Source organism: Xenopus tropicalis, chromosome 1 (genome assembly GCF_000004195.4).
Source record: "Xenopus tropicalis strain Nigerian chromosome 1, UCB_Xtro_10.0, whole genome shotgun sequence".
Lineage (NCBI taxonomy): Eukaryota > Metazoa > Chordata > Amphibia > Anura > Pipidae > Xenopus > Xenopus tropicalis.
In genome coordinates, this window is record NC_030677.2 from 217,305,381 (window position 1) to 217,332,097 (window position 26,717).

Below are 26,717 nucleotides of genomic sequence, written 5' to 3' on the forward strand. Positions count from 1 at the left end.
TTGTACCATGTGACTAGTGCCATGTGACCTGATGATCTCACCTTGCAGCCACATCACATGGGAAGTTAAACCCAGTCAACTTCCTGCACCTGGGGAACAGGTAAGTTTCTTTATGTGTGTCAGTGACTATATACACCTGGGGAACAGGTAAGTTTCTCTATGTGTGTCAGTGACTATATACACCTGGGAAACAGGTAAGTTTCTCTATGTGTGTCAGTGACTATATACACCTGGGGAACAGGTAAGTTTCTCTATGTGTGTCAGTGACTATATACACCTGGGGAACAGGTAAGTTTCTTTATGTGCGTCAGTGACTATATACACCTGGGGAACAGGTAAGTTTCTTTATGTGTGTCAGTGACTATATACACCTGGGGAACAGGTACGTTTCTTTATGTGTGTCAGTGACTATATACACCTGGGGAACAGGTACGTTTCTTTGTGTCTGTCAGTGACTATATACACCTGGGGAACTGGTACGTTTCTTTATGTGTGGCAGTGACTATATACACCTGGGGAACAGGTACGTTTCTTTATGTGTGGCAGTGACTATATACACCTGGGGAACAGGTACGTTTCTTTATGTGTGGCAGTGACTATATACACCTGGGGAACAGGGACGTTTCTTTATGTGTGGCAGTGACTATATACACCTGGGGAACAGGGACGTTTCTTTGTGTCTGTCAGTGACTATATACACCTGGGGAACAGGTAAGTTTCTTTATGTGTGTCAGTGACTATATACACCTGGGGAGCAGGTACGTTTCTTTATGTGTGTCAGTGACTATATACACCTGGGGAACAGGTACGTTTCTTTATGTGTGGCAGTGACTATATACACCTGGGGAACAGGTACGTTTCTTTATGTGTGTCCGTGACTATATACACCTGGGGAACAGGTACGTTTCTTTATGTGTGGCAGTGACTATATACACCTGGGGAACAGGTACGTTTCTTTATGTGTGGCAGTGACTATATACACCTGGGGAACAGGTATGTTTCTTTGTGTCTATCAGTGACTATATACACCTGGGGAACAGGTAAGTTTCTTTATGTGTGTCAGTGACTATATACACCTGGGGAACAGGTAAGTTTCTTTGTGTCTGTCAGTGACTATATACACCTGGGGAACAGGTAAGTTTCTTTGTGTGCGTCAGTGACTATATACACCTGGGGAACAGGTAAGTTTCTTTATGTGTGTCAGTGACTATATACACCTGGGGAACAGGTACGTTTCTCTATGTGTGGCAGTGACTATATACACCTGGGGAACAGGTACGTTTCTCTATGTGTGTCAGTGACTATATACACCTGGGGAACAGGTAAGTTTCTTTATGTGAGTCAGTGACTATATACACCTGGGGAACAGGTAAGTTTCTTTATGTGTGTCCGTGACTATATACACCTGGGGAACAGGTAAGTTTCTTTATGTGTGTCAGTGACTATATACACCTGGGGAACAGGTAAGTTTCTTTATGTGTGTCAGTGACTATATACACCTGGGGAACAGGGACATTTCTTTGTGTCTGTCAGTGACTATATACACCTGGGGAACAGGGACGTTTCTTTGTGTCTGTCAGTGACTATATACACCTGGGGAACTGGTAAGTTTCTTTATGTGTGTCCGTGACTATATACACCTGGGGAACAGGTAAGTTTCTTTGTGTCTGTCAGAAACTATATACACCTGGGGAACAGGTACGTTTCTTTATGTGTGTCCGTGACTATATACACCTGGGGAACAGGTATGTTTCTTTGTGTCTGTCAGTGACTATATACACCTGGGGAACAGGTATGTTTCTTTATGTGTGTCAGTGACTATATACACCTGGGGAACAGGTAAGGGGAATGAGATTCTGTAGCGCCCCCACACAATTTTGTGCTGTCACATGACCAGGCGTATAGTCTGACCCAGGAAACATCATCACAACCTCATGTCGTTCTGCCTAACCATCGATGTAACCCCGGGGCCACAGGCCCAAGTCTGCCTCCTATCTGCAGGGGCCCACACTGGGACACGACTGGCCCTAACAGGAATCCAGATTTAATGGGATGAGGTGGAAAAAGAAATGATGAGCTGGTTCCTACTATTAACCTGACTGCACTGCAAGTTTTAACTCTCTTATCCTACCGTTTAACAAACCAATGTTGAAATGGTTTCTCCCGTAGCCTTTCCTGTAGCCTAACCCCCCCCGCCCCCCACATTTGCAGGGTTTAACCCTTCTCACAAGGATGCCTTTGCACCCACTGCTCCTTGCAGAATACATTGCAATATGCCTTGATGGGGTTCCATACAGGTTGGGGGGGTCCAACTCATGCCTTTACAACGGGACAACTAAAGACCCCCCAGAGCTGCAGAACCGGTTGCTAACAGGCTTCCATATGGGGTAACAGGACCTCGTTCAGTTGTACTTAGCTATTAACTAAAACAGGTGGCAGTTAGAGAAGTGAGTTCAGTAATGTTCCCAGTGGGTAGGTTCCAAGGGCGGAACTTGGGCACAGATGATCTACAATATTTCTGTTCTGCCAGACGGACACTATTCATGGGGGGTCCTTCCTGGCTTATTTTGCCTTCTTGTAACAAACCCTTCAGTTTACGATTTACCCTCATTGTGTATCTACCCCCAGAAAAACCTAATAAACTCCATTTTTCTTTTTTTCCCAGGGTGCCGTTTTCCTCCACCCCATGTCTCTGTCCGAGTCCCCTTTCAACTGCCCTTTGTTTGGCCTAATCTTCTCTCTAGGTTTGGCTCTGCTTTTTCCTTCCTACTGGTTCGTTGACCGGCTCTTGAGCTGTGCGGTTGCCACCAGTGCAGAGCGTTCCCAGGGATGGGCGCTGAGGCTGCTACGCCTGCTCCTTGGGGTTCCGCTCTACCTGCTGCTTTTCCTGCTCTCTCTCCCTCTTGGGATATTGGGACTTTTGCTTTGGGCCCCTCTCCATCAAATTCGGCGTCCCTTCTGCTACCAGAAGACATCACATGTGCCTCCAGAGAGGGCCATAGAGGGCAAAGGCACATTTCTGTTCATCAGTGCCAACCTGTGCCTGCTCCCTGATGGGCTAGCTCGCTTTAGCAACCTCGGGCACACTCAGAGACGGACTGCCAGGATCTGCAACCTGTTGGCTCTTCCTAGAGCATCCAAGGAACCATGGGGAATGGATGGGAAGAGTGAAGACTCTGCCTCTCTCTGCAGTACAAATGATGTCCTGGCCATGGTGGAGACACACAAAGAGGATAGAGAATTTCCTAGTGAGATCTCTGTTGGGTTCCCCGAGGGAGCGGATTTTCTGTGCCTGCAGGAAGTGTTTGATGGTCGCGCAGCTCGCAAACTGCGCCGCTTATTGGCTCCTTCCTTTCCTCACATCCTATACGATGTTGGCCCTTCAGGGCCCTATAGGTGTGGCTTCAGGTTCTTTAACAGTGGCCTGTTCCTAGCCAGCCGGTACCCTCCTCTGGCCGCCAAGTACTTTTGCTATCCCAACGCCCGAGGAGAAGACTCTCTTGCTGCCAAAGGACTTCTTTGTGTCAAGGTAACATCACTGGTTTATTTTACGTTTCATTGGTCTGAATTTGTATTTGTTGCAGATGTTTTGTCGTATGGGTTTGTTAGAGGTAAATGAAAAGTTGTGCAAACTGCCGGGACCCCAGTTGGGTTGGGGTACTCTCTGTACTGTTCCTGTGACAATCTGTACAGGGGGGGGTCACCTTTAAGTTTTCGTTTGTTATAGAATGGCTAATTGTCAGCAATTTAAAATTCACAAAGAAAAAATTTAGAACAATTGCAAATTGTAAGAAAAGATCACTCTCTACAAATACAAAAAGTTAATTTAAAGGTGAACTACCCCTTTTAAAAAAAACTTTGCACTAGTGGCTCGTAATCCTGATCAGAAAGGTTATTGAACATCCAATCAGGGAATAGCTGGTGGCCCTAAGTAGAACCATGGCAGGGCCCCTCCAGTGAAGCCTCTCAGGCCTAAATAATAACGTCACACCCTTTCCAGCTGTGGTCCCCGCACTAAGCAGGAGTCGCCTAGGGATACTTACCCCATATTATGCTCTTACTAGCTCTACATACCACTCCTATAGGGTTCTATAAGCAGGACTTATCACTCACTCAGCTCATTTACTGGGTCCTTTATCCCAAACCTTACTAAAGCTTTGATTATCTGAGGGCACAAAGGGCCTCCCTCTAGGCTTGGCTTCCGCTGAGGCCTCCCTCTAGGCTTGGCTTCCGCTGAGGCCTCCCTCTAGGCTTGGCTTCCGCTGAGGCCTCCCACTAGGCTTGGCTTCCGCTGAGGCCTCCCTCTAGGCTTGGCTTCCGCTGAGGCCTCCCTCTAGGCTTGGCTTCCGCTGAGGCCTCCCTCTAGGCTAGGCTTCCGCTGAGGCCTCCCTCTAGGCTAGGCTTCCGCTGAGGCCTCCCACTAGGCTTGGCTTCCGCTGAGGCCTCCCTCTAGGCTAGGCTTCCGCTGAGGCCTCCCTCTAGGCTAGGCTTCCGCTGAGGCCTCCCTCTAGGCTAGGCTTCCGCTGAGGCCTCCCTCTAGGCTAGGCTTCCGCTGAGGCCTCCCTCTAGGCTAGGCTTCCGCTGAGGCCTCCCTCTAGGCTAGGCTTCCGCTGAGGCCTCCCTCTAGGCTAGGCTTCGGCTGAGGCCTCCCTCTAGGCTAGGCTTCGGCTGAGGCCTCCCTCTAGGCTAGGCTTCCGCTGAGGCCTCCCTCTAGGCTAGGCTTCCGCTGAGGCCTCCCTCTAGGCTAGGCTTCCGCTGAGGCCTCCTGCCTGACACTCTCCGCTAGCATTCTCTCTATGGAGTGAAGTCCATAGAGAGAGAACCACCTTTTTCTAGACTACTTAAACCACACCTGGCCCAATGAAAGTACCTTTCTCCCCTGGGCATTGGTTGCTAACCATATAGAGCCACAAGGATACCAGAATCTCCTGCAATACAGACATTGGGGGCTGAACCACTAACCCTGCCCGGGGCCGTACAGACATTGGGGGGCTGAATCACTAACCCTGCCCGGGGCCGTACAGACATTGGGGGGCTGAATCACTAACCCTGCCCGGGGCCGTACAGACATTGGGGGGCTGAACCACTAACCCTGCCCGGGGCCGTACAGACATTGGGGGGCTGAACCACTAACCCTGCCCGGGGCCGTACAGACATTGGGGGGCTGAACCACTAACCCTGCCCGGGGCCGTACAGACATTGGGGGGCTGAATCACTAACCCTGCCCGGGGCCGTACAGACATTGGGGGGCTGAATCACTAACCCTGCCCGGGGCCCTACAGACATTGGGGGGCTGAATCACTAACCCTGCCCGGGGCCGTACAGACATTGGGGGCTGAATCACTAACCCTGCCCGGGCCGTACAGACATTGGGGGGCTGAATCACTAACCCTGCCCGGGGCCGTACAGACATTGGGGGGCTGAATCACTAACCCTGCCCGGGGCCGTACAGACATTGGGGGGCTGAATCACTAACCCTGCCCGGGGCCGTACAGACATTGGGGGCTGAATCACTAACCCTGCCCGGGGCCCTACAGACATTGGGGGCCGAATCACTAACCCTGCCCGGGGCCGTATAGACATTGGGGGGCTGAATCACTAACCCTGCCCGGGGCCGTACAGACATTGGGGGCTGAATCACTAACCCTGCCCGGGGCCGTACAGACATTGGGGGCTGAATCACTAACCCTGCCCGGGGCCGTATAGACATTGGGGGCTGAATCACTAACTTTGCCCAAATACTCATCTATCGCTTGCTTCTAGGTTCAGGTTGGTGTGAATGAAGAGCAGCAGAGGATTGTGGGATATATAAATTGCACGCACTTGCACGCCCCTGAGGGTGAGACTGTTAAATATGTTAAATATCTTTCTACAATGTCTTAGGAGGGTGATGTCTGACTTAGGGCCCCAAAGAAGCAGCAGAAGTAAATCCGCGAGAGGTGGGAGAACAAAAACCAACAGATGTGAGAAAGTGCCCCAAGCATTTACTGAATGATCCCCCAAATGCCGGTATAACATCTGGCCAATGAGAAGTTAGCATTTTGGTTTAAGACCCATTGGAGCAGCTGTGTGTGTGGGATTCGGTTATTAACCCTTGCTCCAATGGTACAGTGAGGGCCCAACTAAGCAGAAGGCTCACGTGTAACAAGCGCTCTGCTGGGAGTTGCAGGGAGTTGGAGCTGGCAGAGAGTCTGGGTAAGACTATAGGGTACAGGGTAGCAGTGAGCAGGCTGAAACTCCCTTTTAATGAAAATTTCTCTCAGTGGAACCTTCCTTCTCCCATTGGTTACATCTCGGCAGCCATAAGGAAATATAATATAGGGGGCCCTGTAACCCCCTTGTACATCAGCGCGGGGGTAAAGGTTCGACTATCCTACAACTGGCGATTGTTCTGTTCCGCAGGCTCGTTATACCAGATAACAATCAGTCGTTGTTCCTTCCCACAGCCCCACGGGGCAGGACATCGTCCCACACTCACATTCAGTCATATTTCCCCTTGAATTTGTAACCAGCCAATGTATTTCCCACAAGGCTATTGGCATTCATATTCCCACTCATTCCCTTACCCCTAATCCCCTTGGTGCCCATTCCCAGCACTAGGGGCAGCTCACAGGGGCCCCACACTCCATGAATCTATATTCCCTGGGTCCCTATACTGGCAGCATTAACACAACAGGGTCTAGGGAAACACTATGGCACCTCCTACCCATATGTTGTACAAGCTGTATGGAGTTAGCAGCCAGAGGAAACTGATGGCAGTTGCCCTGTGTTCTGTTGCAGCTGACAGTTGCGTTCGGTTTGACCAGATGTCCCATTTGCTGCAGTGGGTGGCCGACTTCCAGTCAGAGAACAGTGAGGCCGGAGAAGTTGCCGTGTTTGATGTTCTCTGTGGAGACCTCAACTTTGATAACTGTTCGGCAGGTAAAGTGCATTTCAGCTTTGGCATTTTTATCTCATACTGGTATTCTCTCTGTCACCCAATAAACATTCTGCCAGATACAGGCCTCTCTTCACTGAGGTCTGGAACCACCCACGTGTAAAGGCCACCCATGGTAAGAACCACCCACGTGTAAAGGCCACCCATGATAAGAACCACCCACGTGTAAAGGCCACCCATGATAAGAACCACCCACGTGTAAAGGCCACCCATGGTAAGAACCACCCACGTGTAAAGGCCACCCATGATAAGAACCACCCACGTGTAAAGGCCACCCATGGTAAGAACCACCCACGTGTAAAGGCCACCCATGATAAGAACCACCCACGTGTAAAGGCCACCCATGATAAGAACCACCCACGTGTAAAGGCCACCCATGGTAAGAACCACCCACGTGTAAAGGCCACCCATGTAAAGAACCACCCATGTGTAAAGGCCACCCATGGTAAGAACCACCCACGTGTAAAGGCCACCCATGGTAAGAACCACCCACGTGTAAAGGCCACCCATGTAATGAACCACCCACGTGTAAAGGCCACCCATGTAATGAACCACCCACGTGTAAAGGCCACCCATGTGTAAAGGCCACCCATGTAAAGAACCACCCACGTGTAAAGGCCACCCATGTAAAGAACCACCCACGTGTAAAGGCCACCCATGTAAAGAACCACCCATGTGTGAAGGCCTTACAAGCTGTGATGCCCGGGTTGGTTCCCCCCTGCCCCCGGAACTGGCAGGGTCCTGTGTCCCATAAAACTGACCCCATGAGGCTGTTCTGCCCCAATAAGGGGTAATTATATCTTAGTTGGGATCAAGTACAAGTACTGTTTTATTATTACAGAGAAAAGGGAATCATTTAACCATTAAATAAACCCAATAGGGCTGTTCTGCCCCAATAAGGGGTAATTATATCTTAGTTGGGATCAAGTACAGGTACTGTTTTATTATTACAGAGAAAAGGGAATCATTTAACCATTAAATAAACCCAATAGGGCTGTTCTGCCCCAATAAGGGGTAATTATATCTTAGTTGGGATCAAGTACAGGTACTGTTTTATTATTACAGAGAAAAGGGAACCATTTAACCATTAAATAAACCCAATAGGGCTGTTCTGCCCCCAATAAGGGGTAATTATATCTTAGTTGGGATCAAGTACAGGTACTGTTTTATTATTACAGAGAAAAGGGAATCATTTAACCATTAAATAAACCCAATAGGGCTGTTCTGCCCCAATAAGGGGTAATTATATCTTAGTTGGGATCAAGTACAGGTACTGTTTTATTATTACAGAGAAAAGGGAATCAGTAGTCGGATGGTGGTGGGGGCAGTAGTCCTTGTACCTATCTAATGTGCCAGTACCACCTATTGTATTACCCCACCGTAACATCTTGTCTGAAAGCAACAGATAATGTATTTGGTATTGCCCTTCCGTGTTTTCCCGTCTCTCTGTGGCCACGATATCTGCTGAATATCTCTGTGCTGATTCTGCCCCTCTCGGTTCTCTGTTAGACGACCATTTGGAACAAACACACCATTTATTTGAAGCCTATAGGGACCCCTGCAGGGACTGCGCCGGGAGAGACAGGCCGGGGGCTCTGGGTAAGTTTATATTATATATAATGATTCATGTATAAAGTGCTGACGGGTAGTGCTGTAGGGTATTCACACCATAGGCACATTCCATAGGAATACTGACAGGAACTCAACAAGAAACGTTAGCAACATGAAGTCTAGACCCAAAGGAATGGGACCCCAAGATGAACAGCACCCCCACTTTCATATCTTACTCAAAATAAACATTTGCACTGACGACACTTAAACCATCTCGACAGGGCCGAGACTTGGGAAATATTTCTTTTTCATCTGAAATCATGTAACACTGGAATCACTCTCTCCCCAGTACAGGAATGGGAGCTGTTATCCAGAATGTTCAGGACCTGGGGTTTTCCAGATAAGGGATCTTTCCATAGTTTGGAAATCTACATACCTTAATTATACTAAAAAATAATTTCAGTATTAATTAAACCAAATTGTTTATTCATTTATTATAAGCATTCATACTGGGGTAGGCTTTCCAACCCACAGTCTTTTGGTTTCTGCTGGGTAAAATGCACCGTCTGGTTTGCTGTGAAATAGACTGTGCTGGGCGCTTTCCGATGCCTCTGCCCCCACAGATGCCTGTGCCCCCACAGTAAATATCAAATGGACGTTTGGCCACCACTCTGCTGTTTCCTCCCCAAAAATAATATGTAGAGCTGTGTGAGCTTGGGCATTAATGTATTGGGCGCCATTCAGACAACTGTGGCCCCATAGTCCCAGGTAGAAGCTGTGGGTCAGGACACTGTGGGGATGTCTGTGCCTCCGGCCTGGGTGTACGGAAGAGCACCGGGGTCAGTAAAATACAATTTCTGTCGAATTATGACTTTAAAAATCAAAATTATGAGTTTTAACAGCAGGTTTTGTACAAACGAAATAAAATGTGCAATGGTCCCATAACCACTTGTTGTTTGAGGCTCCGAGTGAGTGTAGCTGGTTGTACCAAGGAAAGGCGTCTCTGTGTTCTTCTACTCAACCCAAGATGGCGGCGAGTTCCTCACTCCCGGGTGTACCTGTAGCCATTCGGGTCCCACTTCTACATGTGACTGCAAATTCTATGGGGCACAGTGGGCACAGCATGTTGGGGTGCTTGTGTGCCTTCACTATGGCTGACGCTGCACCAGATACAGCGGAGATTAAAGGGCAAGCTAAGGAGAAAAGTAAACAATCTCCTGCTGATAAAAAAGAGGCTGTTAGAGAGTTTAACATATGAGCCTGTGTTGTTGGTTTGCGCTGCAAGAACGTGTGTGTTGTGTGTAGAGATACAATAAAAGCCCCGCAGGTCCTGATTCTGGAGCTGAGGAATTAGTCTCATGGGTGAAAGAGGCAACGGCTTCAAGCTTCTGAGTCTTTTCAGCGGTGCAAGCATAGAAACAATTAGTTTGTAGCCGCTCCCCCCTGTACCTGAGCCCCCCCCCCCCCCGTACCTGAGCCCCCCCCCCTGTACCTGAGCCCCCCCCCGTACCTGAGCCCGTCCAGTGAGTCTGATTAGGCTTCTTCATCCCAATATAAACTGGAATCTGAAACAGAGGAGGAGAAAGCTTTGAATCTGGGAATTTTCTCCCTACAGATGATATTGATTCCCTGATTTTGGCTGTGAGAACAGTGGGAGACAAGGAAAACTATCTCCTCAAAGCACACCTAGAGTTCCTTCAGGGTTATGGCCATTGGCCACCAACCCTGGAACTCTGTACACTGAGAATCTGATGGATGTATGGCCTAGACACATTCCCCCTAGAGGCCTCAATAAGACCTGAGCTCTGGGAAGCTTCATTAGACCTTGTTGGTCCCTCAGGCTGAGGCTGCTGTGTTCCTTGTGTCTCTATCCATGGACATATAGTTACTAGCTACATGATTAGCTTTTTAGGGAGACTTGGCTTATTTGGTACAATCTGGTATCTATGGATACGTCTCTTACACCTCCTGGTTCTTTCTATAGTGTCTTCCTGTGGTCTGTAGCTTTGTTCCCTCTCTTTCCTATTTCTCTCTGCTGTTTTACAGTTTGTGCCCCTTCCATGACCAACACTTTACTGACTAAAGAGGGGAGTGCTTGGATTTCAGCTCAAATGTCTGCCACGTGTTTATTGTTTATGTAAGTGTAGTTCAACTAATACTTTTCTGGGATAGCGCTAGATGTGCCCATAGGTGAGTCTGGAACGGTACTATAAAGCAGTTGGGTTACCATGTGACTGGCAGCTCTGGAGATGGTGCTTGGGCTCCCCAAATGGATATTACCCGGCAGTGCCCACACTCTGTGCCATAGCAGGGTTATGGGTAGCCACCATACAGCAGTTACCCCTGAATGCAGAGGTGGCCCTAAGCACAATGGCTCAGCGGGGAGCAATGTTTGGGCATATCGTGTTGCCTAAGCGGTACAAACACTAAAGGTTCTTTCAGCCTCACAGTATTCCCCACTCCCCTGTCTCTGGTTCTCAGCCCCATACTGCAGTCATTATTCCCTAGGAATACTAATATCTTATCTTACGTCCTTCACTATAAATGTTAGCATTATAATGATAAATGAACAAAAATCACACCCAATGGGGGGTATTGGCTGCTTTGTCAAAAAGCCTGTTGGGAGCAGAATTCTACCTGCAGAAACACAAGGCGCCCATAGAGCCAACTGCCAAAAATTAGCCTGCAAAATTCACTTTTTAAAAGCAAAAATTATTAATCCACGCCAATTTATCTAACCCACGCCCGTTTATTTAACCCACGCGCGTTTATTTGCCCCACACCCCATTTATTTGTCCCACACCCCATTTATTTGTCCCACACCCCATTTATTTAACCCACGCCCATTTATTTGTCCCACACCCCATTTATTTGTCCCACACCCCATTTATTTAACCCACGCCTATTTATTTTGCATTAGCTGTTTCTTAACCCCCGGGTTATGAGTTGCAGGATCATTTTTTGATTCGAATAAATGCTTCTGACTTAAATTCCTCCTCAACTTCTCATTAGTCTCCCAAATGTTCTCCATTTTGAATAGTTTGCACCCATTTTCTTTAGAGTTTTTATGTGGAAACCATTTCTCCCAGGGAACAAAGTCTTTCTTTCAAGGTGCTGCCTCTGGGATGCCGTTGGTTTGCTTTATTAAGCAACTTTATTCACTGGGGGGTGGGGGTGCCTATATATAAATAAAAGTATAAAAGAAGGGTTAGCTCTGACCCAAAACCGCCGGCGCAGAGGGTCCAATTGGGGCAGAAGAAGGCCCGGGCGTTGCAGTATCTCAGGCCCTGTACCGTGGGAAAGAACTAAAGCTAAAATCTAGTTCTGCCAAACCAACAGAATGTAACTCGGCACTGAATGGGTTATTGCTTGCTTTGTATGGAACTTTGTAAGTTCGATGTTTCAGCCCATGTATTGTACAGTGCTGCCGGATACGTTTATAAACACGTGTTATTAATATTAATAATAATAATAATAATAAGGAAGTGCCACATAATAAACATTTGTTAAACATTAAGGGCTGTTGGTCTTGGTGATACTGTTATAGAGAACTGGAGGAAATATGGGCCACAGAGTAATTGTCTGTTATTGGAAATAATAATGATATAATAATAAATGATGGGAAATGCCGCAGTGCAGGTTCTGACCCCCAAATTGAATGAATGTTTCATACTCGGTAGGAATAAGGATAAGATGGGGGTTAAATGGGGGGAATGTGGCGCCCCCTTCTGCTTTATTTACTAATCTGGGCTCCTCTCTTGTGCCCCAGGAACCCTGCTCCGGGCGGAACATTTGTACCATGAAGCTGTGAATACTCCGGAGAATATGAAGAGGTGATTAATGTGCCTTTGTCTTCTCTTGGCTTTGCTGGGATGGTTTTTGCTCATTTTCTTATTTTGTTCCTGTCCGTTTGTAGGACTCTGCAGTCACTGGATGAACGGAAACTTTATTTAGCCCCCCCTCTGCCCCAGAACCCAAGCACTGATGTGCAGCATTGGACAGGGCGCCGCATTGATTATATCTTGTACCGTCACTCTACCTCATTCCCTCCTACGGTAAGAAGCCCATGTATTAGCCCATCAATAAGGTACAATTGGGGGCTGTAAATTCATGCTCGTTTCACCCTAGAGCTATGTACCCAGGGCCCCCTAGAGCCATGTACCCCTCAATACTCCCTCCCTCTCTCCCTCCCTCTCCCTCCCTCTCCCTCCCTCTCCCTCCCTCTCCCTCTCTCTCCCTCTCTCTCCCTCTCTCTCCCTCTCAAATCAAATCAAATGAGCTTTATTGGCAGGACCAAATACATTTAGCATTGCCAAAGCAGGTATAGGGTGTAATGGGTGGGGTTAGGGGGTCAGTATATGGGAATGTGGGGGGGGGGGGTTTAAGGGGTGGGGTTAGGGGGGGTCAGTATATGGGAATGGGGTGGGGTTAGGGGGTCAGTATATGGGAATGTGGTGGGGGGGGGGTTTAAGGGGTGGGGTTAGGGGGGTCAGTATATGGGAATGGGGTGGGGTTAGGGGGTCAGTATATGGGGACAGGGGAAAGTCCTGTCTCTCTCAGTCTATGACAGTCAGTTACGTATTGTGCTGCCATTGTTACTGTTGGTGCCTCTTCTCCCAGTAGGATGCAGAGTTTTCTCTGTTCTTCTATAGATGGGAAGTCTGGGATGTGATGGGACTCTGGTAGTGGGTGTCTCTCAGGGCTGAGTATTTGGGTCTCTGGCAGTGGGTGTCTCTCAGTGCTGAGTATTTGAGTTTCTGGCAGTGGGTGTCTCTCAGTGCTGAGTATTTGAGTCTCTGGCAGTGGGTGTCTCTCAGTGCTGAGTATTTGAGTCTCTGGCAGTGGGTGTCTCTCAGTGCTGAGTATTTGAGTCTCTGGCAGTGGGCGTCTCTCAGGGCTGAGTATTTGGGGCAGTGTAGCAGGAAGTGGGTCTCATCCCCTACTGCCCCCTGGTCACAACGCTGGCACAGCCTGCTCTCCCTGGGCCTGTAGGTCTGTCGGTGCCGACCCAGTTCAATCTCCAGGCCGTGGGCACTCAGTCTGTACTGGCTCAGGATCTGTCTGGCTTTGGGGTTCTGTAGCCTTTCCAGGTATTGGGCCAGTCTGTATTCCCTCCCTAGTGATTGGTAGATCTTAAGCTTCTGGGAGTTTGCTATTTCTTTCCTCCAATCAGAGATATATTGCTCTTTTGACTGGTTTGTTGTTTGTGTTACTTGGCCTTTAGTCAGTGGGTGGGAGGCTTGGGTGGGCAGGGTGCTGATGAGTTGTTTCAGGGCACAAGGCTTTCCCTGGGTTTCATTGTGCAACAAGGCTTTATGATGGTAGGTCCTGGGGTTGCTGTTGTGTAGGGGTGCCCAGTATGAGAGCGCCCCCTGCTGTATGGCAAACAGTAGGGGAATCTGCCCAGCTCAGCCCGACAGGCACTGTTTGGGGGGCTCCGGGGGGACCTGGAGAAGGTGCTTGCAGAATTCCAGATGGAATATTTCTGTTGGACTAGAGTCCCATTTGGGTGGGTGTGGGTAGGTAATCGGACCCCACACTTGGCTGCCATAGAGAAGGATTGGGGCAATGACACTGTGGAAGGGTTTAAGCCAGACTCTTACTGGGGGTTTAAGGTGGAACAGGTGTCTCCTGATGGCATAGAAGGTTCTGCACGCCTTGTCTTTTAGAGCTAATACTGCTGGTTTAAAGCTTCCTGATTGGCTGATTTCTAGGCCAAGGTAAGTGTACCTGTCAGTGTGACTTAGTGCGAGGTTGTTTAGTAGGAAAGAGGGTGTTTGGCTTTGTTTACTGTTCCTCTTCTGGAAAACCATGATTTTTGTTTTGTTTGGGTTGTCTCTCTCCCTCTCCCTCTCCCTCTCTCTCCCTCTCTCTCTCTCTCCCTCTCTCTCTCTCCCTCTCTCTCTCTCCCTCTCTCTCTCTCTCCCTCTCTCTCTCTCCCTCTCTCTCTCTCCCTCTCTCTCTCCCTCTCTCTCTCTCCCTCTCTCTCTCTCCCTCTCTCCTCTCCCTCTCTCTCTCCCTCTCTCTCCCTCTCTCTCTCCCTCTCTCTCCCTCCCTCTCTCTCCCTCCCTCTCTCTCCCTCCCTCTCTCTCCCTCCCTCTCTCTCCCTCCCTCTCTCTCCCTCTCTCTCCCCCTCTCTCCCTCTCCCTCTCCCTCTCTCTCTCTCTCGTGGAAGGAGCGCATAATGTTAGAGATGATCTTTTTCCAGTATAAACTGACTAATTTCCTGTTTTCTCTCCCATAACTTTTCTCACTGATCTGAGTATTTGTGTATTTCTGTTCCATCAGGTTGTGGATCGGTTCCAGTTTATTACCCAGCTGGCAGGGCTCTCAGACCACATCCCCATCGCTCTGCGCCTCTCCGTATCTTTTGCACCAACGACGTCTCTCTGACGAGGGAAGGGAAATGCCGGTATCACTCCTTGTGCCAAATACATATTACATATACAAATACATATGCCAAGTTACATATAGAGCCATAGGGGCAGCAAGGAAACTGGTTCTGTACCAGATGGACCTTCCGGCCCAGACCCTGGCAATCATGGTGGCTATGGGCTAAATGTCTCTGCTGATAATGGAAGGAAGATTATTATGAGTTCATGTCAGTTTGTTTCATGTCGGTGGAAGAGCTCAGAGAAAAGACTGGTTCTGGCAGCAAGTTGACCCACTCATTGGCTTTTGCTGGGATTTAGATCATTCCAATCTATGCACCAATTGCTGTGTCCAGACTTATATTTGTTTTTCCTTCATTGCCAGATCTGCCCAAGCGTCGCCGGTGTAACCTAATCAATATCAATTGATCAATATCATCTTATGTATTTCCATTGTAAGGTGCACACTGCGTATGGGAGAGATTATTGGATTGAATTCCCTGGTACTGATGAAAGACACATATACATATAAATACTGTTCTGATTGGCTGATTAATAAATCTGTTATCTGTATTATGTGTTCATTGAGTTACTAAGTAGCATTCGGCTCCATTCTCCAGTACTTAGAGTGTAAAGGGTAACCCAGGTCCTACCCCTACTGTTAGCCGGCCCTCTGGAATGTTCCACCGCCAAACTGGGGCTCCCTAAAGGCGGAAGTGCAGCTCCAGTTGTCTCGGTTGTGTCTCGGCTACGTCTCTGCTATGTCGGTGTCTCGGCGGTGTCTCGGCTGTGTCTCGGCGGTGTCTCGGCGGTGTCTCGGCTAAACGTCCCAGTGCAGGTATGTTGGCCAACCCCCAGGTCATTAAAGAGATCATTTTCCGTTTCATGTCGCTTTGCCAGAAAATGCTCTGCACGCAACTTCCATTAACACGTCTGTGACTTTTCTTACAAAACTGTGACTTTTTATCCTCACTTGGTGAATTTTTGTTGCAGCAAAAAGATTTGTGGGAAAATTTGCCAATGGCGAAATGCAGAATTTCCCGGTGAATCCACAGCTGGGGAATACAGTTTTGCCCGTTTGTTTTAAATGAAAGCCTTTGTAAGGTGAATCCAACAAAAGGAAATAAATACAAAGCTCTATTTCCTACTAATAACAACACATTGGCCAGAAGTACCGAATTCTATCAGTTCTGCTTACAAGGTACAAATAACTATTAATCCAAGTTTATCTCTACTGGGAATAGACGGGAACATCTCAACACAAGTGCAGAAATCGTCCAATAACCTGGGAATGTACCAACAATGTGACTTCTGATAGGAGCAGCAGCGCGGGATGTGAATAAATGGAGCAAACCCTCCGACTTTACAACTCACCGTAACAGAATTATTTCTCATGGCGCAATAAAGGTTGGATTCGGTAACGGCAAAGTGAATAAAGAATATTGGGCAAAATGGAAACTATTTCTGGAACAAGTTAGAGAAATAGAGAGATTTGATGCCAAACTCTGTAACCACAATACGTCATAAAGGACTTAATACAAAGTGACTCAGCGTCATGTTCCATTCTACATGTTACATATATGTATGTTGGTAATGACAGACACTTTCATATTATCGTTTCTATGTTCATGTTATTTATGTTATATGATTTTATCCTATATGGATAATTTATATTCTGCTTGTCATTGTATTCAATATAATACAAAATAAAAATGAATGTTTTTATATAATTCCTCACATTTCTGCAGCACAAAGGTTTTCGATCATTCACTGCCCCAGAGGAAAAAGAAGAAACCAAACGGTTTTTCTCAGTTACTCAGCGCTTCCTGGTGATTGAATGTGAAAGAGAGATGTTCAATGTTGTGTAGATAAACGGTGATCTGCTGCTCCCCCTTAGAACAATCCCCCCTTAGGGGGGGCCCTAAAAGCGAAGCGCATGTAAAATAACATAAATAAAATGCAATCTATTGAAATACGTTAAGAAACCAATAGTGCAAAGTGACAACATCTTTTGTCGTATATCAGTGCACACACAATCTGTCAATTCAAATGCTCACCAGATATATGTAGGATAAAGCCCATAGAAACCCAGATCAAATATTGATTGCAGTCATTGCCCGATTCTCAATGGGTTAAATAGAAGAGAACATGGATAGTGTAATACAGTTTATTAAGACAAAAAACCCTGTGCAATGCAGGCTACTCACACTCTTTACTGCCTCCATTACAACTGAACAGTGTGAGTATCCTGCATTGCTCAGGGTTTTATCCCTGTTCTCTTCTCCCCAGAGGAGCTTACAATCTAACATCCCTACCACACACACTATGCTCGGTTTTAGCTGGGACCCAATGAACCTGCCTGTATGTTGTTGGCGTGTGGGAGGAAGCCTGTGCAGACACGGGGAGAACATACAAACCCCCTTACAGATGGTGCCTGGGCTGGGGTTGAACACGGGGCCCCAGCGCTGCAAGGCTTTTCACTGAGCCACCATGCTGGAATAAATCCTTAGACTAAAATCCTAATTTCACTTCACACTAAATGGTGAAATGATCTGAGATATTCCCGGGAAGTCATGTGGTTAGTAGGTAGCATTGCCACAGATGTGCATCATTTTTTGCCCACTTCTCCATGTTGAGCATTTCTTGCTATGTGTCCCCAATTATTGTTATTTCTTCTTATGTGTAGCCCTGTCATCATGAACAGCTCCATCAGGGTCATCACTCAACATCTCTGTGGGACTCGGCCTGGGGGTCTCCATTTTAGCCATTGTGCAGCTGACTTGCCCATATATTGGGGATGGTATAGTGCAACCAAGCTCTCTCTTCCATCAATGGTGAGGCCCTGACATTGTGCAGCTGACTTGCCCATATATTGGGGATGGTATAGTGCAACCAAGCTCTCTCTTCCATCAATGGTGAGGCCCTGACATTGTGCAGCTGACTTGCCCATATATTGGGGATGGTATAGTGCAACCAAGCTCTCTCTTCCATCAATGGTGAGGCCCTGACATTGTGCAGCTGACTTGCCCATATATTGGGGATGGTATAGTGCAACCAAGCTCTCTCTTCCATCAATGGTGAGGCCCTGATATTGTGCAGCTGACTTGCCCATATATTGGGGATGCTTTCAATGGACTAATTTTGAATGGTGTGGCCGCAGGTGATTTGGCTGAAAAAAATGGAAATACTTTGGCAAATGTATAAGTCCAGAGAAAGAATCAAAGTTGAGAAAGGCGGCAAGCTAAAGTCAAAATGTTAAGATACCTGCTGTACGCAGCGGTCTGCCTTCCAAGCACTGTATGGCAGTGGAAAGGCATTCCCAAACTACACCTTTAAATAACATTTTTACAAATGGGGTGACTTCGGAACATTTGGAGAAAATCAAGGCAAGATTCCCTTTATACTCTATGGAAAATTTTGTAATCGTCCCGTTACATGCCACATCCACAGATTTAGCATACTGGCAAGACAATATGTTGACCATCGATGACAATGGTCTCTGGTCAAAAGGAGGGATTATAAGTCTCCCGAAATATGCAGCACCACTATTCCTTATGCAGTTTCACGGTGTAGGTCATGTAAACCGGAAAGTGGTAACAAGAGAAATACTGAAACGTTTTTGTGTTTTAGATTTTAAACAGATGGTGAACGAGCAACTTGACAAGTGTATCACACCAAGTCCTGTGAAACTTCAGCATTTAGCACCACCGCAAATGACATTCCAGTGGCTGCAGATAGATTTCACACACATGCCTAAGACAACTGGAGGGTATCAATACCTCCTTGTCATAGAAGATTCAGTAGGTGGACTGAAGCCTTCCAGTTGCTAAAATCCTTTGCCAAGAAATAATTCCCCGATGGGGATGCCCCGACAGCATTGATAGTGATACCTCCATGGTCACACAAGATTTAGTGAAATTGGTACAAGTGACTTGGAAGCTCCACATAACGTACAATCCATCCAGTTCAGGGGTGGTCAAACGAATGCAAAGAACAATAAAAGATAAAATAAGGAAATACACAAACGGAACATTAAAAAAATGGAAGCAATACTTACCCGCTGTGCTAGCTGAGATTCACATGACTCTGCATGTAGCACCAAATTGTCCCTGTTTGAAATTCTAATGGGAAGACCCTTTCCCACTCCATGGACAAGGACTCCCATGGTTATTATACCAGGCGATTTGGATCAGATATGGGAACAATATGTAACTGAATTGATAAAGGTTTTGAATGGTCACTACAATGATCCTATTCCTTCACAGGAACCTACACATCCGTATCAACCAGGAGACATTGTGTTTGTATGGAGACTCCATCCAAAGAAAGGTACCCCATACAGAGATTCCACCACTGTGATCGCCATCACCAGAACAGCCATCTTGATGTCTGACAGCAACCAATGGATACACGCAACTCACATAAAGAAGGTCCCCATGTGGGCTATTCCACCAGCTATTCCATCCTCAGAGGAAGACGTCCACCACCCTTGGGGCCCTACCTTATCCTCGCCCCTGGAAATGGCTGTCGAGTCTGTAAAATTCTTGTTTTAGGAGCATTCATCTACTTCATGATTTCCTCAGCACCATGTGTGTGTATCATCCTGAGGTGATGCCTGGGTTGTGTGTACAGTCTCCGGACCGCCCCAACAGGAACATGATGGTAGACAAGAGAGTGTTAGACATACGAGAGGATAATTTGTGGGAATATATGGCACAAGTTGTTCTGAACACTAGTTATATGTGCCTGAAGGATGTCACTAGTGCAACTGAACTGATTGACACATGTTTTGTAGCTGTCGTTACTCCAACTAAAGTGCTACCTGACATTTTTCACACTAAGAACAATGATTCTGAAGTACAAGACTTTGACACTGAAACACACATCCCTGTATATGCTTATATGAGAAAGAATTTTTTTCTATAATCACGCATAATGTAACCGCAAGTGATGTATGCTACAATATGGCCTGTAAGGTTGATGGAATACCTACATGTCTCTAAGCACGCTTTTTAAATAGTGACCATCAACACCCAGAATGCAACAGGCTACCCTTGCAGTGTACTAACATCACCCCAACCATGTCATGCAACCATACTGTTTTATCCCCTAGCCCAGACAAGCATGTGCCATTGCCCCGAGGTTGGTTTTTCTCTTGTGGGAACACTTCATTAAATCATATTCCAGCTAATATTTCCGGTAGAGACTCAGCTTAGCTATTCCCATGACCCACCCTACGCAGACCTCTCAGGTCCAACATTCGAAAAGGGAAACCACATCTGAACACCTTCCTGAAGATTGCGAATCAGACTTACACCAAATGCCTAAATCTGAGATTATAGCGCTAGGGGTCTCACTAGTAGGAGTACCCGGACTGACTATATACCAGGGTAAGCAAATTAACAAAATTACTTGTATCATAGTTAAGAGCATTAACACAACCAGCACTGCAATTGCAAACCTATTAACTGATTTAAGAGATGTTAGAAAAGCAGTATTACAACCGCTCAGTGAGCAACTATTTACTTGTGAAACATAATCATGGTTGTGAGTTCTTTGAAGGTTTATGTTGCTTCAATCTTTCTGATCATTCATACACAATTAACTAACAGCTTGGCATTTTACATGGTTTAGTTGACAACATTACTCAACATAAGGATCAAGGCTGGTGGGATTGGCTTACTAGCTGGCTCCCAGGCCTTAGCGTTTGGGTCAAGACTATTATCGAAGCTATCGTTTTTATTATTGTTTCCTTACGAGGCACTTGCTAGGGGACATGATTACTCTGTACAAGTACATTAGAGGGGATTATAGGCAGTTGGGGGGGTTCTTTTTTCCCATAAAAACAATCAGCGCACCAGAGGTCACCCCTATAGATTAGAGGAACGGAGCTTCCATTTGAAGCAGCGTAGGTGGTTTTTCACGGTGAGGGCAGTGAGGCTGTGGAATGCCATTCCTAGGGGCACATTTACTAATCCTCGAATCCGAATCCCGAATGGGAAAAAAACGGATAGGAAACGAAAATTTAGCGATTTTTTTTTTTGTCGTCGCTGCGATTGTTTTGTATTTTGCGCGACTTTTTCATCGCCGGCACGACTTTATCGTATTTTGCGAGATTTTTTCGTATTGAGCAATTGTAAACGGTGAAAAAAACAATCCGAATTTTTCGCGACGGCGACGAAAAAGTCGCAGAAAATATACGATAAAGTTGTAACGGCGATGACAAAGTTGCGCAAAATACGAAACAATCACGAAAGTGATGAAAAAATGGCAAAAATACTGATCATTACGAAAAAAATGCATTCGGACCCTTTCGGACGTTCGTGGATTAGTAAATGTGCACCCTAGAGATGGGGTAATGGCAGATTCTGTTAATGCCTATAAGAGGGGCCTGGATGAGTTCTTGAACAAGCAGAATACCCAAGGCTATTGTGATACTAATACCTACAGTTAGTACTAGTGGGTGTATATATAGTTTATGTATGTGAGTGTATAGATAGGTCAGTATAGGTTGTGTGTGCTGGGTTTACTTGGATGGGTTGAACTTGATGGACTCTGGGTTTTTTTCAACCCTATGTAACTATGTAATTTATTATCCAGTGTGTGCCATCCCACCGGCGACTTACATTTTCCCCGGTGGGATGGCAGGTGAAGGCAACTCGGGGAGATTAGTCGCCCGCGAACAGGGAGTTTTGTCGCGGGCGACTAATCTCCCCGTGTGCCAGAGCCCTAAATGTTATCACTTGGAAGGGAGGGTACCAGACTCACTCTGTGTTACATACAGAGAAGTTATTGGGTTGATGGGCACTAAAGTGAATAATATTCTGTACCTTAGCCCTGGGGGGGAGTGTAAGGGGCAGATACAGTCACTGTGTTACATACAGAGAAGTTATTGGGCTGATGGGCACTAAAGTGAATAATATTCTGTACCTTAGCCCTGGGGGGGAGTGTAAGGGGCAGATACAGTCACTGTGTTACATACAGAGAAGTTATTGGGCTGATGGGCACTAAAGTGAATAATATTCTGTACCTTAGCCCGGGGGGGGGAGTGTAAGGGGCAGATACAGTCACTGTGTTACATACAGAGAAGTTATTGGGCTGATGGGCACTAAAGTGAATAATATTCTGTACCTTAGCCCTGGGGGGGGGGAGTGTAAGGGGCAGGTACAGTCACTGTGTTACATACAGAGAAGTTATTGGGCTGATGGGCACTAAAGTGAATAATATTCTGTACCTTAGCCCTGGGGGGGGGAGTGTAAGGGGCAGATACAGTCACTGTGTTACATACAGAGAAACCTTCCCAATGGGGCAGTTTATTCCCAGAGGGGCTGTTTGTAACAGCAAAGTGACTGGAACTTTTGTCACAGCTTCTGCCTCTGTTTCCAACCTTTGTAACTTATATTTGTTACACAGCTCAGTATTTGGGATCATTACAAGGGGGAAAGAAAAGTCCCACAATAAGGATTCAGCTAAAGTCTCGCCCCAAGCTCAAAGTGCCAGAGCAGGACTTCAGTTATTTAGGGAGCAGCCAGACAGGACTGTGATTGGTTGGCCTGTATGCATGTTTAATAGGGAACAGGCAGAGACTAAAGCAGGCAGGGGAAAGAAGAATATTGTGAGTGTCTAGTAGAATTAAGTCTAAAACAACTGGACTTTTCTGAGTTTTTCTTGAAAACGTTTCACCACTCATCCGAGTGGCTTCTTCAGTTCAAATGACTGGTAGGGAATTCCCCGGTATTTAAACTCTTGATGGTAGTAGAGTCACAGACATCCAATAAGAGCCAATCAGAGCCATTGGCTCTATAGAGCTGGGAAAAGTATATTAAACAATACAAAAGAAAACTATAAAACCCACATTACATTACAGGGCAACACATAAACCAGTCCTGTCTGAATATTATGGTTCTCATTTTTAATCAGCTTTTATGTTTCTATGAGATGTTACCTGCAGTTTCATAATTTACTATTATCCCTAAGTTCTGTTTCCAAGTAAATGGGACTTTGTATTCATCTCAGGTCTAAATAATATAATGTAACATTTGGGCAGAAATATACAGGCTAAAAGCCCCGCGCTTGAGGTGAGTATGGCAAATATCTCCACACACACAGTGTTTTTGCCTTTGGTGCTCAGATAGGCCGGGATCATTGTGATCCAAACACTGCAGAAGAGCAGCATGCTGAAAGTGATGTACTTGGCCTCATTAAAACTGTCCGGTAAGCTCCGAGCTAAAAATGCTAAAACAAAACTAACAGCTGCCAGAAGCCCCATATACCCAATAACTGAGTAAAAGCCAATAGCTGAGCCCTCATTGCACTGAATGATGATGGTTCCAGGGGAAGTGTGAATGTCCAGTTCCTGAAAGGGAGGAGAAATGGCCAACCAAGTCATGCAGATGATTATTTGAATGGATGAGCAGAACAAGACTACAGAATTGGACAGTTTGACTCCCAGCCATTTTCTCCATGAGCTCCCTGGCTTGGTGGCTTTGAAAGCAACACAAACCATGATAGTCTTGGCCAGGAGAGAAGAGACAGCTATGGAGAAGGTGATTCCAAAAGTGATGATGCGCAGCATGCAGGTTATATCCACAGGGCGACCGAGGAACAGAAACACACTGAGGAAGCTCAGCTTGATGGAGACAAGGAGGAGGAAGCTCAGGCTCCGGTTGTTGGCTCTCACTATGGGGGAGTCCCAGTATGTAATGAAGGCGCCTAATATTAGTAGAGTTATAAGAAAAGACAGATCTGAAATTGATGAAAAAAATACAGAAATCCCATCATTAGTGCACAAGAGAAATTGTTCTTGCAATACACTGATTTTTTTCTCTCATTGGGCCATTCCATGTCTGGGGATCTGATGCAGTTCTCATTATCTGTAACAATAACAAAACAAATGCAAAATAAAATATATTTGGTAATCGGTGATAAACGATTAAAAGAATAAAATTGAGAGTGTACTAATGCTAGCACTGCGCTACGAATACTGTCACGTACAATTAGGATAATTTGGTAGGTAAATGGACACAAATCCCAGCACTAAAGCTGCCCCACAGCGCCCCCTAGTTCTCTATAGAAGTTGATAAAAAAACATAATTTTACATGGAAACCAATTCCCCAATGTGAATTCTACCAAAAACTTAATTAATGATACAAGAGAAGTGACCAATGAGAATGCTGATTCCCTGTGTCAGGCCCCTTGCTGGTACCTTACATATAGAGATAATGATGCCATTTTCCCGTCATTATATGGCACAGGAATCAGACATGGGGATAAAGGGACAGACTTGTTCAGTGCTGGGAAACTGTGCTTATTGCTCCCAACTCCAATTGCAGGAACAGAGAACAGGGAGCCAGATTTACTCACATCAGCTGGGATTCTCATTGGGGGATTCTTTTGCATATCAATGCTGCCAATGCGGGCACTGGGGAGCCTGAAAAGTTTTATTGTGCAATATTGCTTTAAGAATCCAAACCTGATGTTGCTGGACTTCAGCTCCCAGCATGCCTCACCCTTCATTATATGTTACATTATTCTGGGATTTGTAGTCCAACAACAGCTGAGTAACGTTTGGTTGAGCCGCGCTGTGCAGTGCAGCAGGGTTTAGTGTCCCTTTAAGACTTCAGTTTGGCCAAATTCAAAAGCTGAATCCTACATGACATAACTTCTAGATATAAAAATTTGTTTATATAAAATAGAGAGCCATTAAACGGTCAGTGGTCAGTGGTCAGTGGTCAGTGGTCAGTGGTCAGTGGTCAGTGGTCAGTGGTCAGTGGTCAGTGGTCAGTGGTCAGTGGTCAGTGGTCAGTGGTCAGTGGTCAGTGGTCAGTGGTCAGTGGTCAGTGGTCAGTGGTCAGTGGTCAGTGGTCAGTGGTCAGTGCCTACACCCACGACCCCCAGGCCAAAAGGCACTTAGGTGCAAGGGTCAATGGGAACCTTCACACAAAGGCTAGGGCGCACCCCTTTATCCCACAACCCCCAGGCCAAAAGGCACTTAGGTGCAAGGGTCAATGGGAACCTTCACACAAAGGCTAGGGTGAGCCCCTTTATCCCACGACCCCCAGGCCAAAAGGCACTTAGGTGCAAGGGTCAATGGGAACCTTCACGCAATGGCTAGAGCAAGCCGCTTTATCCCCAAGCAACAGGCCAAAAGGGTCATTAACTCACCTTCACCTGAAGGTTAGGGAGAGCCCCTTTATCTAAACACACAGCGCAAAAGGCACAAAGGTTGTTGGCCTCACATTCACCTAAAGGCTTATAAAAAAACCCTTTATCCCTGACCCACAGGCCAAAAGGCACTAAGGGGCAAGGATCATTGGATTCACCTTTGCCTGAAGACTACACTTGCTTGTACAGTTATAAAACATCCCTTAGACCTACTACAGTACCCCCAGCATGTGCCCAGTCCATTCACCATGGGGGAAAAGGCAGAAGGTCTATAGGCAAAACCCCACGCTAAGTACAGGGAAACCATTGCACAGACACTATATACCTTCCCAGGCATGCTGATTTGCATATGCAAAGTGACTGATTTTAGGGTGCCCCATTGCACAGCTCTGTCGGGGGGGTACGGCCATATTGAAGTTTCCTATAGAAGGAGTTGCATTTTTTCCCCCTTCTCTAAATTCTCCACCTTAGAGACAAAAATATGCCTGGATTTCCCCTGAAATAAACAACGCAATTAGACCCTGACAAATTCACTGACATAATCACAGTAACATTGCTTGTGGCATCTCTTTGCTCCCCCATAACTAGAGATGTAGCGAACTGTTCGCCGGAGAACTAATTCGCACGAAAATCGGGTGTTCGCAAGTTCGCGAACTTTTAGCGATGTTCGCAATTTTGGGTTCGCCTTAGCTGGAGCCAAATTTTGACCTCTCACCCCAGAGCCAGCAGATACATGGCAGCCAATCAGGCAGTTCTCCAACCTGGACCACACCCGGACCACACCCGGACCACACCCGGACCACACCCGGACCACACCCGGACCACACCCGGACCACACCCGGACCACACCCGGACCACACCCGGACCACACCCGGACCACTCCCTTCCATATATAAACCGAAGCCCAGCAGCCATTTTACATTCTGCCTGTGTGTGCTTGTTGAGTTAGCATAGGGAGAGAGCTGTGCAGGGGTTTGAGGGGCAGTTTAGGTAGCTTTGCTGACTAGTAATCTACTTTCTACTGCTCTGTATGTAGCTGCTGGGGACAGCTGTCCTGCTGATCATCTGCTGTAACCCAATAGTCCTTGTAAAAGCAGTTTATTACACAAGTTTAGAAATGTAGTGTGATTTCTGCCCTTTACAGCACAAAACGCAACGTTGTGTCAACAACGTATTTTTCAGAGAAATTTTTGCCCTTGATCCCCCTCCTGCATGCCACTGTCCAGGTCGTGGCACCCTTTAAACAACTTTAAAATTAGTTTTCTGGCCAGAAATGGCTTTTCTAGGTTTTAAAGTTCGCCTTCTCATTGAAGTCTATGGGGTTCACAAAGTTCGCAAAAGTTCGCACCTTTTGGCAGAAGTTCACGAACGGGTTCGCGAACTTTTTTTCTGAGGTTCGCTACATCCCTACCCATAACTTCCTGCCTTCCCAGCAGGTCCGACCTCAGCTTCATAGAGTTTGGCCTGGAGGGAATGTGCCATTGTGCTTGCTGTACTAGTGATTGGCAAGTTAAAGGGGATGTAAGAGCTTTGTGCAGTGGCAGTATCATAGCCAAAGAGGTCAAACTGAGGCGTGATTATTGCTAATTGTGATGAAGCTGAAGCTTGATGAAAGCAGAGGGGCTGTGTTCCCATTAGGGAGGAGCTGCTGGCTTATTTTTTGTCGGGGGCTTCGCACATGCTCCTTCTGCCC

General features: G+C 46.6%; 1 protein-coding gene and 1 pseudogene across 2 annotated transcripts; both read left to right on the plus strand.

Annotated features, from left to right (window-relative positions):
• Nucleotides 1-7: 7 nt before the first annotated feature.
• On the plus strand, nucleotides 8-15,432 carry smpd5l (sphingomyelin phosphodiesterase 5-like). Of its 2 annotated transcripts, none has more exons than XM_031895066.1 (8): nucleotides 8-100; nucleotides 2,666-3,529; nucleotides 5,764-5,839; nucleotides 6,781-6,921; nucleotides 8,447-8,536; nucleotides 12,258-12,321; nucleotides 12,405-12,543; nucleotides 14,777-15,432. In XM_031895066.1, the coding sequence occupies exons 1-8, from the start codon at nucleotides 32-34 to the stop codon at nucleotides 14,879-14,881; spliced, it is 1,548 nt and encodes a 515-aa protein (XP_031750926.1). In that variant the 5' UTR covers nucleotides 8-31; the 3' UTR covers nucleotides 14,882-15,432. The 2 variants fall into 2 exon arrangements, with proteins under 2 accessions (XP_031750926.1, XP_012809654.2); XM_012954200.3 differs by lacking the exon at nucleotides 8-100 and adding an exon at nucleotides 118-1,839.
• Nucleotides 15,433-26,550: 11,118 nt separating this feature from the next.
• LOC116408556 lies at nucleotides 26,551-26,717 on the plus strand (annotated as a pseudogene).